The sequence below is a fragment of the Oryzias melastigma genome, linkage group LG19 (genome assembly GCF_002922805.2).
Source record: "Oryzias melastigma strain HK-1 linkage group LG19, ASM292280v2, whole genome shotgun sequence".
In the NCBI taxonomy this organism is placed as follows: Eukaryota; Metazoa; Chordata; class Actinopteri; order Beloniformes; family Adrianichthyidae; genus Oryzias; species Oryzias melastigma.
The window spans coordinates 17,244,459-17,257,158 of NC_050530.1; the positions used below are offsets into that span (position 1 = coordinate 17,244,459).

Consider the following 12,700-nt stretch of genomic DNA (forward strand, 5'->3'; position numbering starts at 1 on the left):
AATAGAATTGTTGCTTTTTCAGTAGAAGTCTATGGGGTTTTGGCTTCTTGGAGCCAGTAGGTACTTACTGTTTAGAAAATCCAGTTCTCATGTACAGTCATCATAAGTAAGAGGTTAATTAACCAAATGATAAAGCTGTCTTCAGCAGGTGTTCTTATGAAGATTTAGTGAACCTGGCATGATCAGAATTCCAAAGAAACAACTAATCTATTTATGAAAAAAGAAAAATGGCCTCCACCTCTGCTTTTAACAACAGCTATGAATCATAAACTGTTGTGTTTTCATCATTTTTTACAGACTATAATGTAGAGCTCCACATGTCTGCATCTAAACTTCAGACAGATTCGAGTTCTGTTCAGCAGGAACTCTGTTACCAGGTGCACCTCTACGGATCTCCATGTGGTTTTCTGATTTGTGTTTCAGATTCTTCTTGATGTATCTCATCAATAAGGATGAAACGGAGCACACAGGCCAGGTAACTCCGCCTCTCCAAAGCTGCTCAGCTTCAGACTCACCTGTAACAAGTGTACAAAGAAAATGTTTGTTTTTCTTGAGTTTTAGGCTCTATAATGTGTCAAAGCTGCATGTTATGATGCACAAAAACATTCAAATAACACACACAAATGTGCACACATAAACACACACTCTGGGGTTTATAACACAACTTCAATTTAGAGGCGGCTTATTCTATTTTTCCACTTTATTTGCTTTAAACCCCGAAGTTTTAACATATTTTAATACAAGAAAATAGAAAAAACTTACAAATTAAAATGAAGCCAACATTTTGTTTTTGGATCATTCTTCTTTTAATTTTGTGAAATCTAAATAATTTATTAGGTCTTTAAAATGTTATATGTTTCTGAATATTAACCCTCAAGTCGCAGCTTTTCTCTGTTAAAAGTGAAGATTTTTCTTGAATATTGACGTCTCACACATCAATAAAAATCAATAATATGTTGTAAAAAATGTAGACAGTCCCAACGATGCAGCATAAACCTGTCTGTCTGCATTCTGCAGATTTAATATGACCTGCTGGGAGGCATAAATGGTTGATTCTGTGGATCAAATCATTTTTTAAGAGTTTATGGATGATCTGGACAAACAAAATGGAAGCAGTTAAAAACATTTACTGGCACTAATTATTTTTTTTAGTAAAATGATAAATTCAAACATTTTTCCATAAATGATCCTGTTGCACTTCAAGGTTCTAGTTTTTTTATGAGAGCTGGTTTCTGATGACATCAGTCACATGGTTTCAGTGAGGAGGGGTAGAACAGTCTGTAGTTTTGACTTTAACCCCGCCCCCTCGCTTTCTCTTTCAGGAGTCTTACGTCTGGAAGATGTACCAGGAGCGCTGCTGGGAGTTCTTCCCCGCCGGCGACTGTTTCCGGAAGCAGTACGAGGATCAACTCAACTGAGCTGCTGTCATAGCAGCTCCGCCCCCCTCCCCCTCTGCAGCTTTCTCACCCCCACAACAACTACTGTGAGCCACTTCCCAGTCCAGAAACTTCCGGCTTCTTCCTCCAGATGCTCAGCTGGCTGCAGCCGTTCGTCCTCAGACCTGCAGCTCCTCTAGTTTCTGAAGACTCGTCTCCTTTCACCTCAACATTAAACATGCAAAAAAAAAGAAATGATTGTCAGAAGAACTTGATGTTCAGCACAGAAACAGGATAAGAAGTGGAGACACACAAGCCGACTGCACAAAGCTTCACATCAGGGACTGCAAGAGTTTTCAAGTCAAGTTGGTCCAACCGACCTGAGTGACCTGGGAACTCAGCCAAGTCCAGACCAGTTCAAGCTACCCAGCAGCTGCAGGCGTCCATATTTATGTTCAGGAATCAACTGTTAATGGAAGCTGACGTCCACCTACAGTCCATCACTGCTTAGAAATACTTTCTGTAATTGTTCCAGCTCAAACATCTTGTTGGATCTGCTGACTGGGACCAACACCTTCCACGACCCGCTTCCTCCTCCTTACGAAACGTCTGAAAAACCAGCATGCGTCTGATAGATGAATGTCCTGCAGGTTGTTTTCATTTTCTCTCCATCCAAAACAGCACAAAATACTTTTATTTCCCATAAACATCCAGAATTCACTGTTGGAGGACACAAACACGACGTTTATAGACTGATGTTTTCGGTGCATGGATAAGAAAACCCCTTTGAACAGATCCACGTTTCTGCCGAATGTCCGTACGAACCTACAAGGAGGTGTTCTCAAAGCCGTCGCCCCTGCAGCTCCTCACGGTTTCCTTCTAGACTTCGTTTGAACCCTCAGAGGTGCTGAAGAACGCTGGTTTTCTTTCAGGATCTTATGCAATATCTGACTGATTAAGATGCTCTTTTTAAACTGACATTGACAACAAAAAAAAGCTTTTGCATGTTTCTTCCAAGGTTCCGATGAATGCATTAACTGCTCTATGCCGCCCATAAACTGCAGAAGATGTTTGTTATACTGTCCAGATGAAGAACCATCGCCGTCTCTGTCAATCTTCACTGCATCTCTCGCTGGAGGAAACAGCCTGTTCTCCTCAAACTGATGTTTTCTATTAAAGGATTTAAGTTTAAGCAATATTCCTTCAGGTGAGGGAGGGGGCAGAAGAACATGCTTACATAGCTGAGACATTCAAGTATTGCTTATCTTTGTGTCAGAATGACACGAACTGAGATCTTCACTCATGAGCTGACTTTTGCACTGACGCTGCTCTGTTCTACGTCCCGTCTTGAAGGTGCAGTTTCCTGTCGGTGTTTTGATCACAAGTCTGCCCGCGCACCTTCAAGCGAACGGCCGTGCAACACTGCAGACTTGCATGCTGGGTGCGAGCGATTCCTGCTTCACCATTCATGCTGTTTTTGTACGACTGCAAATCCCCACGCCGACCTTATTTATTGATTCACGAGAAAAAAGGTTTCCCCATCAGAGAGCCGTGTGCAGACAGCATCATGGAGACTTTGGAGACGTCGCTGCTGCTGCTGCTTCTATGAACACATGAACATGAATGGATTTGCATGAGCTACAAAATAAAACTTTATTTATACATGTGTGAATTGCAGTTTGTTTTTGTCAGAAAACAGAAAATACGGACAAAGAATCATGTAAGGAAAACATTTGTACCAATAAAAGTTGATTTACCCATAGCAAAAAATATTCTAAGTATACTAGTCTATAGTAAAAGTGAGGCAGGATACTTAAAGTACATCTATATATTGTAAATTTATGATATTCCAATTTAGTCTGAAGAAGTATTCAGTTATACATCCTACAATACACGTTTGTGGTCTACTTACTTATACTCAAGTATACAGGATAAAATACGTTTTAAGTGTACTACTTTATTAAAGTTTATTAAATTTTGCATAAAACACCAGAGATTTTGGTTCCAGAAGATCCATCGCATCAGTCTGTTACCACAGAAACTGTGTACTCGTTCATCCAAACATTTTAACAATATATAGACCAAAAAACTACCTGGAAAAGAGTTCTTAACATAGGCTGAGACAAACAATATGGTATTCCAGACTTTTTTGCCCTTACAAATAGACTTTTTTTACTTGAAAGTAAAAAACTACAGTTTGAAAGTAAATGTTTCAGGAAGTTGGTGGTTTTCCAATAACCTTTATTTGGGATCCTCAGACATTTTTACCTGTCAGCCCTTCTTCTGCTTTTCTCATACATGGTCATAAGGGAGAAACCTTCAGAGAACAACCCCCCCCCCTTTCCTAGTTCCCCCTCTCATGAACCATCAACATCTCAGATGCTGGATTTGTTCAGAGCTCCGTTGAAGGCTGTCTGCAGCACATCATTCCAGAAAGATCTGAGTTTGTGAGTAAAAAATAACTTTTTTAATGACAATTTTCTGCCATGATCGGGATCTGATAAAGAAGACCTTCAAACAGTCTGATATTCAACCTCGTTACTTTTTCTTGGAGTGTTGTCTGCATTTAAAGGAAATTTGTTTTTAAGTTGTGTTTCTTAGTTTACTGTTTGGACACAAGATGAGAGCAGCTGTTGGTTTCTGGAGCAGAACTGACCTCACTGCAGTCGTATTCAGAAGCTATTCTCCTGTCTTCACTGAAAGAGTGTTTGAGTTTGAGAGAGGGTTGGGATGGCCTTGCCTGGGAGGTCCATGTATCCAGGTCTTAATATCAGGAAAAGTCAGTGAACTGTCCCAACAGCCCTCCTTTCCCAATCTAAAACAAGAGGTATCAGTACGTATTAGGATTAGGTCACAGTCCCTTGTTTAAAGACATTCAGAATTCATTCATCTACCATGATAAGATGGTAATTCAAAAAATATATGTGTATTTTACCATTCAATATTATTTTCTGTCATCTTCCAGATGTCTATTGATTACTATGAACCTAAGCACCGGTTACAATCTGTCCGTCAACCACTCGCACGGTAAGCCATTATTTACAAAATCCACATTAAGCTATTTCAACTTGTATGCCAGTATTTGCCACTTTCCTTTATATCTAAGCACCACCCCAATGAGGATGAGCTGATTGTAGAAAAGAGACTAAACTAGAGCTGTCAGGCGATTAAAATTTTTAATCGCAACTAATCACATTGTCCAGAGTTAACTTGCGATTAATTGCATATTAAAATGTGGCCTTTTTTTAAGGAAAAAATGTGTGCTTCGTGGAATTTAGCAGTTCTACATTAATTATGAAAACAAGAATGGTAAAATATATAGTTTATATCAAAAATACTTTATTTTGTACTATTATATTGAGATAAACTTTCTTAACAATAAAAGGCTGTAACATAAAATGCCTAACAAAAGCCCAAGTGCAGCATTTTAAATTCAAAACTTCAATCAACGTTCAGTAAAATAAAATTAAAAAAACATCAAAAATAAAATTTCCATAATACTTTAATGTTCATTTTTTGTCAGGACCAAATCTTTTCCTCCTCTGCTGAACTGCAGTAATAAATGAAATAGAGATTTATCATTTCCAATTAACTTTTGTTTTTTAAAACATTAAAGACTGAGAAAAGCAGGATACACTGTGGATAGTTTGACAGTCTGTTACTGCCGCCGCGTTCTCTGGCTGCAGCTCGATGCAGCGACGTGTCCAGCGGAGCTCACGATGAATATGCCGACAGACAGACCGCTATGCTGGGGTTGGATCACGCTGAAACCTCCAGAACATTTAAAACGTCCCCCGGTGCGCTTGCTGTTCGGAATGTCGGGGGTCCACAGCTCTCGGGACGCGGCGCCGGAGGCGAGCCAGTACCACCACGCGTGGTACTGGACGCGAGCCGGTACCACCAGACGTGGTACTGGACGCGAACCGGAGCCGGGTTAGGGTGCAGGAGCTCTCCAGGTCCTAGCGCCGGGTCGGTTCTAGCTCGGTGGTTGGAGACCCGCCAGTGATCGAGTGAGAGCAGCCGGTGAGTTACGGGGCGGGACGCCCGCGCGCGGTATGGAAAGGCACATATGAGAAAGTCCGCGATTAATGCGTCAAAAAAATTGTCGGCGTCAAGCACGTGTCACATTAATGCGTTTTTAACGCGACAAATCTGACAGCCCTAGACTAAACACAAACCACAGTCTCCAGCTGTTTCTGACAGACCACAGGTCTTAGTGTGTGCATACATGATTTAGCCACAGTATGCCACACAGTGAAATCCCCCTCAAATCTAGTCAAGCTATACCAAGTTGTGCTGAGTTGGCACTCATGGAAACCTTAGTTTTTTATATAACATACCCCATCAACCTAAAACCAGGTTAACCAAATCACTTCACGAAAAATAAGTATGAAACCCTAATTGTTTCATCCACAATTTTGGATGTGTTGGCAATGATCAGTTTAATTTTCTTAAAACCTTAAGGTGACCCTTACCAGGAGCTGGCCATTACAGATGGCATTCAAAGGAAGAAACCGTATGAAACAGAAGTCACTGGTGGCAGGATGTCAGTGCTGCCAACAGAGAAGACAAATGGATCTGGAGGAGACCCTCTGTGGCAGGTAACTGCTCTAAGAGACTCCATAAAACACCAGAATGTTCAGATGATCTCTCAGAAGTGTCTACACTTCATAGATAAAACAGGTGAAACTTTGAATTCTAGTCTGAATGAACAGATTTGTGTCGGTTTAGACAACGTCTCATTGAACTCTTGCTGTTGTTCAAACAATGACGGATGAGTTCTATAAATGTATGGCTTGAGATTTTTACAGGCAAGATACAGTAAATATAGATGCACTTATAAACATAGATACACTTGAGTTGGGAGAGACATCATGTAAAAAAAAGAATCCAGGAAAAACAATGTGATTTCCTGTATTCTTTTTTCTCTGAAGGTTGAATTGTTCCTATGGGGAACATTATAGAACTCTCTCATCGTTTCAAGTGGGACAACTTGAGAAATTTTGATTACCAATTAATTTTTTGCCCCTATGTTTGTGTGTGTGTGTTTGTTATGTGTATCAATCTCCTCCTGACCTGATCTTCTGGTTCCTCTTCATCTACAGGCCATCATTATTGTCTTCCTCACAGGATCTCTCTCTGTCATCACTGTTGTCGGAAACATCCTCGTTCTAATATCCTTCAAAATGAACAAGACCTTGAAGACGGTCAACAACTACTACCTGCTCAGTCTGGCATTTGCTGACCTGATTATTGGTACCTTGTCCATGAACCTGTACACCACCTACATCATCATGGGTCATTGGGCACTTGGGCCAGTGTTGTGTGACCTGTGGCTGGCCATAGATTACGTGGCCAGTAACGCCTCAGTCATGAACCTTCTCGTCATTAGTTTTGACAGGTAGCGGAAATATTTACATGTTGTAGACATTTTTTTTCATTTCATACAGCATAATTTTATTCTATTTCTTGGAACATTGAAGCAGTTACTTCTTATGTCCTTTCAGATATTTCTCTGTAACCAGACCCTTGACCTACAGAGCAAAACGCACCACCAAGCGTGCCATGACAATGATTGGATTAGCCTGGTCCATCTCCTTTATTCTTTGGGCTCCTGCTATATTGTTTTGGCAGTATGTCGTTGGTGAGCGGACTGTACCGCCAGAGGAGTGCTACATCCAGTTCTTGACTGAGCCCATCACTACCTTCTGCACCGCCATTGCTGCCTTCTACTTGCCAGTGACTGTCATGGCTTTTCTGTTTTGGAAGATTTACCAGGAGACAGAGAAAAGAGCCAAAGACATGCTAAGTCTTAAAGGGTCTTGTGGAAGCACCAACCAGAACAAGACTGTAAGTGAAGGGAGTGAAAGACGTGATGGTGGAAGTATAAAACCCAACCAGAATAATCCATCGGTCAAATTGCACCTTGTAAGAACGTCTTCATCCAGAGAGTTGTGTCACCAGGATGGCCCTGCTGGGGATCCGAGAGGTTCCGATTTTGATGATACATCTCAATCGCCAACAGGTTAGACCATTTCATTAACTGTATATACTGAACTGGACTGGGCAGGTGTGACATCACCCATCGAAAATGCCTTACCTCTAACTCCAGCAAAATGAAGCTAATTCAGTTGCCATTTTTAGATTTCCCCACGTTGGAGCCAGACGCCAGTGATGGGTCAACGTTGGTTTGAGTCAATGTTTCTATGGCAACTGCTGGCACTTATCATGAATGAGCTTGTTGGAAGTCCTTCCATTGAAAGCGGGCTCAGTAGAACCTGTCAATCAAATCCTTTTACTGAGACATCTGATTGGTCAATTTATAACTTTAATAATATGTGATAAAGAAAAAAATAGCAAGAATAAAGAATTTGTATTAGCAAGAAGATGTTAAGAAAAAAGTATCGGAACAAGAAGGATTATTCTGACAAATACAATGACTAAGTGATAGCGATTTATTTCTCAGTAGAAGTGGCTCCTTGTAGCGAACAGGTATTTCGTTTCATCTGTCTGTCTGTTTGTCTAGATTTTGAGAAGTCTGTAAAGGAGGAAGACAACAAGGATCCGGAGCAAGGATCAACCATCAAAAGCCAACAGGGTTCACCCCCCTCTTCATCCAACCGACAAGGTGTAACCATGACCATAAAAGACGCGGCGTTGGCCAAACGGTTTGCCTTGAGGGCCAAAACGGAGATTAACAAGCGCAAGAATGAAAAAAAGGCAAATGAGAAGAAAGCGGCTCGGACCCTCAGTGCCATTTTGTTGGCGTTCATGATGACGTGGTTGCCCTACAACATCATGGTGTTGGTCAATACCTTCTGTCAGAACTGCATCCCTGAGACTCTCTGGGCTCTTGGTTACTGGCTGTGTTATGTGAACAGCACGGTGAACCCCATGTGCTACGCTCTGTGTAACAAAACCTTCCGGACAACTTTCAGGGACATTTTGATGTGCCGGTGGAACGGAAGAAAGAAGCCTCACCCACATCAGAGACAAGCTATTCAAACGAAGAACATGCGCAAAACAAGACATCAACTCCCTTCATCATAAGCATTTTCATCTACATGTTATATCAGTATTTATGGATCAACAGACAGTTTTGAGACAATTCTAGACCTCGTGCTAAAACGAAATCTCATTCTGCTCAGTGTGAGACTCTCATGATTGGTAACAACAATCATTGTTAGAAGAAAAGTATGGAAAGTTTTTGGCAATTCATGTGTTTTTTTTTTTTTTTTTAATTTAGAAAGTGACCACTGATATACAGTCATCTTTTTGAGTTTACTGTATCTTATGCTCTGTACACTCATCTAAACAGGTAAACAAGTAAACAACACACTTTAGTAAAGTCATTTATTTGGGAACAATGAACAATTAGGACTTAGCATTTTCAGAAAATTTGATGACTGGTAACACAACAGGATAAAATAACTGGGGAGTAAAACAGCCAGACAACAAAACCTACTTCTAAACTCCAATCCGCCCAGACAGGCAAAGGGAACGATATCCCACAATTCCTTGCGCTGCCAGATCTGACAGCAGGCCTAATGTATTGTCAACCATCACTTCGTAATTAACTACAAATCCCATCATACAGTGTGTCAGCCGCCTTCCCAAACGCCAGGAGATTTCCTGTATAATATATAATTTTGACAGGATATTTTAATCTTTTGGGATATTTATAAGCTTATTTTTTATATAAAATGACAAATAAATAAATTTGTTTTTTTTTTTAACATTTACTTTATTTCTAGCTTTTATAATTTTAACAAAATATATTACTATAGAGGGTAAAATACTGAAAGTTATTTAAGGTTTAAGATGACTTATTTTGAAAAATATTCCTGCTTGTTTTTTTATGAATATTTATGGTAAAAAAGGTTAAGTTTTAAAAGTTTTAACGTTTTAACAATTTAGTTTAATAAATGTTTATCTTGTTCGACCCATTACCTAAAGTGTATTTTGGCCACCTGTACGATTGAGTTTGACACCCCAACCCTACAATCTAACTGGACTAATGAGAAAAAATATTGCCTTGATTTGTTGTTGAACATTTTAGATATTGTGAGGGCCACCAGCACAATATGGTCATGTAAAAAAAAGAACTAAAGAACCTTGTCCAATATGATCTTTATGGGTTGTAAAACTATTATTCTATATTGGTTGAGTAATAATGCTCTATAACACACAAACATTTTACTATATAAATTAGTATTTTTATGTCATTCTTGAATATCATGCAGCTGGATGGCTCAGTTAGCTGGGTGTAAGGCTGGTGTACAGGACGCCATGGTTCACTTCCAAGGGAACCAGGAGCTTAATAATATGGTGTGGGTTCTTAGGCATGACCATTGACATATATAGAGATGGACAGAGCAAGGCTGTGACATCACCATTAGAAGATGCCTTTCCTCTGGTTACAACAACATGAAGTAACTTGAGTCGCCATTTTTCCGCGGTACAGGCTTTGCCATTTTGGGACCAGATGACGTTAGTAAAGCAGTGACTGGTTTCAAAAACATGTTAAAAAGAGACATTCAGAGCAAGAATGGTTATTCTGGCAATAAGTGTGACTGAGCAATAGCTGTTAATTTTTCAATGGAAGTCTGTTGGATTTTGGCTTTTCTCGGACAGGCGGGTACTTCCTATTTGGAATGCGAGGGGGGAGGGGATGAACTGTCCAGTTACCCATGAATCCAAAATGTATATTGTAACAAATTGTAGAACTTTTGTTAATTGATCCAATATTTCACTTTTTTCAGTGTAGCTTTGAACATAAACATTTGACCCTCTTGAAAGACATGGTGGTTCCACCACATCACTCCTGAAATATACAAAGCTGAAACAGAGCACTCACGCCGTCTCCGATCAGTGTTCACTGGCTGAGGTGCGCCGGTAATATCAATGCCAGAGGGTCGGTGGGCAGACCTGAAGCGTTAGAAACATGTGAGCTTGACTTGAAACGACTAGTAGTGTAAAAATATGAACTTTATGCCCAAATTTTTCATTAAAATCTATAGACAGTATATCCCATCCATCCATCTTCTTCCAGAACCAGGTCGTGGATGACCATATATCCGAAAGCACACGCTTGAGCCCGTAGATGGCACAGTTTGATTGTGGCGATCATGCAGCGCGCAAGTGGTTTTTACACCTCCTGATCTCTAGTCTTTGTGTGTTTGTTAGTGCAATAGCACTCCATACGTAGCACAGCCCCAAAGCTCTTCATGTTAGGGAAGCCACTGTATTCTTGTTCAAAAAGGGTCATGACACAGCTGGAACGTCAGAGTCTTTACCAAAGAGCAAAAACTTTATTCATATTTTTAATCTAATTACCAAGAAAGCAAAAGGCAACACTAAAGATTATTTCTCACATCTTTTAAAGGGATTTTAATATAATTTGAGGAATTTTTGTTTTTAAAGTGTTTTTTCATGTTTTTAATTTATTTTTTGTCCTGTAAGACATCGTGTGTATGAATTTTGCTGTACGAATAAACCTGTCCTGCTTAGATGGAAGATTAGTGAGAATCATACTAAAGGACAACCGTCGGCCCTTTTTGGAGTTTTTTGTGTTGATTGGACTCAGTGTTTTTTTTTAAATCAAATTCTTACATGAATTGTCACATGGATTTAATCATGGCATAGAAAAATTCTACTCATGGCTTCTTATTCAATTCAGCTGTGGTAAAAATTGGAGAAAATCCATCTTTTACCATTTGTGGCCTCTGCAGGGCGCTGTGACTCTATTTGGCATATTGGTGATCAATCTTCAAATCTTGGCTTTTCTTAATAAAAAAATGCAACACACAAAAATGTACTAGTATATATTTTACCAACACAACTCCAATAATTAATTGACAAAAACAAATCTTTGTATTGTTGGTAGGTCGTTAGAGAGCAGTACGTTTTACTTTAAACAAAAGTTTAAAATCATTTAGTTTTGCCTTTAAGCCAAATCATTCATTTAGAAAATGTTGAATTTTTTTGTGTCATTCAAAATGAGTTGTTAGTTTTTCTGCTCTTCAACACAGTAACAAGTAGAAGTTTTTATATGAAGATCTTCAGAACTAAAAATAATAGATTTATGCAGCAAAAATGTGTAGGTTTTTTTTGTTGGAATTTTCTGCGTTCTGTAGGCAACATTTAGTGCATTGTCACTAAAGATAAAAAGTGCTCATAAAAAGCAGTGTTTAGTTACGGATTGTGTATATACACAGGACACAGAGATTGTTGATATAAAGTGATTAAAATACCTGTTTAAACAAAAGCATCAACCACAGACAAGATCAGAAGTTCTGACAGCTGTGTGCTAAAATACCACAAAAGGAGAAGAAAAAAAAGAGCCGGGGTTTTAATGAATTATGAGTTGAAGGAAGCTGAACATTTGTAAGTCTCCCATCTTGTGCAGACTGAAAACATCATAAATTCCACAAAATTGAACTGCTTTGTATGTTGTTAACAACAAAAAATATTTTTCTTCTTTTTTTTGCCAATCCAGTCAATTTTTGGCTCAACGGCTTGCCGTACAGATGGCATATGTGACTGATAATCATAGTGAGAAGACTAAAAACATAATAAATCACACTAAGTTGAACTCTTTTTTTATGGTGTTAACTGCAAAAAGGCTTTTTCTTTACTTTCTTTTCTTTTCTTTTGCTAATCCAAGGAATTTTCGGCTCCATGGCTTGCCGTACAGATGCCGTATGTGACTGATGATCATAGTGTGCAATATTTATGTGTTGAGTCAATGTCCAGATCATTTTTACTAGATTGTTTAAAGTGGAACATGGATCTGCTTTTGAGGGAAGATAAAAGCATGTCTTTTCCTATTAACCACCTCAAATTTTAACAATAATTAAAGACCCACTGCAATCAAAACAGTGTTTTTTAATGTTTTTAACATGTTCTTGTAGCATTTTTCTCATGATGCAGGACATAAAGGAAATATATTGGATCCCTATGTACACACACTTCTGCATGAACATCAGCCCATGAACAGTCAGGAAGAGCATCAGGCAGCACACTGGTGGAGTTGATCACAGAAACTTTATTCAAGTGCAGTCAAACACAGTGGTCAGGATCTGCTTCAGGGTCTGCAGGATGAAAAATGGTAATATTAAAATTAAAAATGGCACATGTAGGATGGTCTCACATTTCAACATCCTTGTGGCGGGCTGAGCTGCAGCCACGCACCGAGGCTCCCCCAAAAAAAAAGGGACACAAAAGCACCATGGGTTAATGAAGTTAGGGGTTCTTCTTTAAAGGGGAGGGGATAAGAACTGAGAGGAATCGACGCCTCTTCTTTCATGAGGGAGGGTAAGCAA

General features: G+C 39.4%; 2 protein-coding genes across 4 annotated transcripts in view; both read left to right on the forward strand.

The window, feature by feature from the left end:
* Positions 1 to 3,044, forward strand: part of ryr2a (ryanodine receptor 2a (cardiac)) — a 122,978-nt gene extending 119,934 nt beyond the window's left edge. For 2 of the 3 annotated variants that reach the window (XM_024263394.2, XM_024263396.2), the window contains 2 exons: positions 424 to 475; positions 1,323 to 3,044. In XM_024263394.2, coding sequence (XP_024119162.1) covers positions 424 to 475; positions 1,323 to 1,418 — 148 coding nt within the window. In that variant the 3' untranslated portion in view covers positions 1,419 to 3,044. The remainder of the gene's footprint in view (positions 1 to 423; positions 476 to 1,322) is intronic. The other variant, XR_004949793.1, reaches the window with a different exon arrangement.
* Positions 3,045 to 5,191: 2,147 nt separating this feature from the next.
* LOC112140431 (muscarinic acetylcholine receptor M1-like) lies at positions 5,192 to 8,651 on the forward strand. Its single transcript, XM_036217216.1, has 5 exons — positions 5,192 to 5,270; positions 5,841 to 5,977; positions 6,482 to 6,777; positions 6,884 to 7,404; positions 7,822 to 8,651. Exons 1-5 carry the CDS (start codon positions 5,192 to 5,194, stop codon positions 8,424 to 8,426), a joined length of 1,638 nt encoding a protein of 545 aa, XP_036073109.1. The 3' UTR covers positions 8,427 to 8,651.
* Positions 8,652 to 12,700: the final 4,049 nt, after the last annotated feature.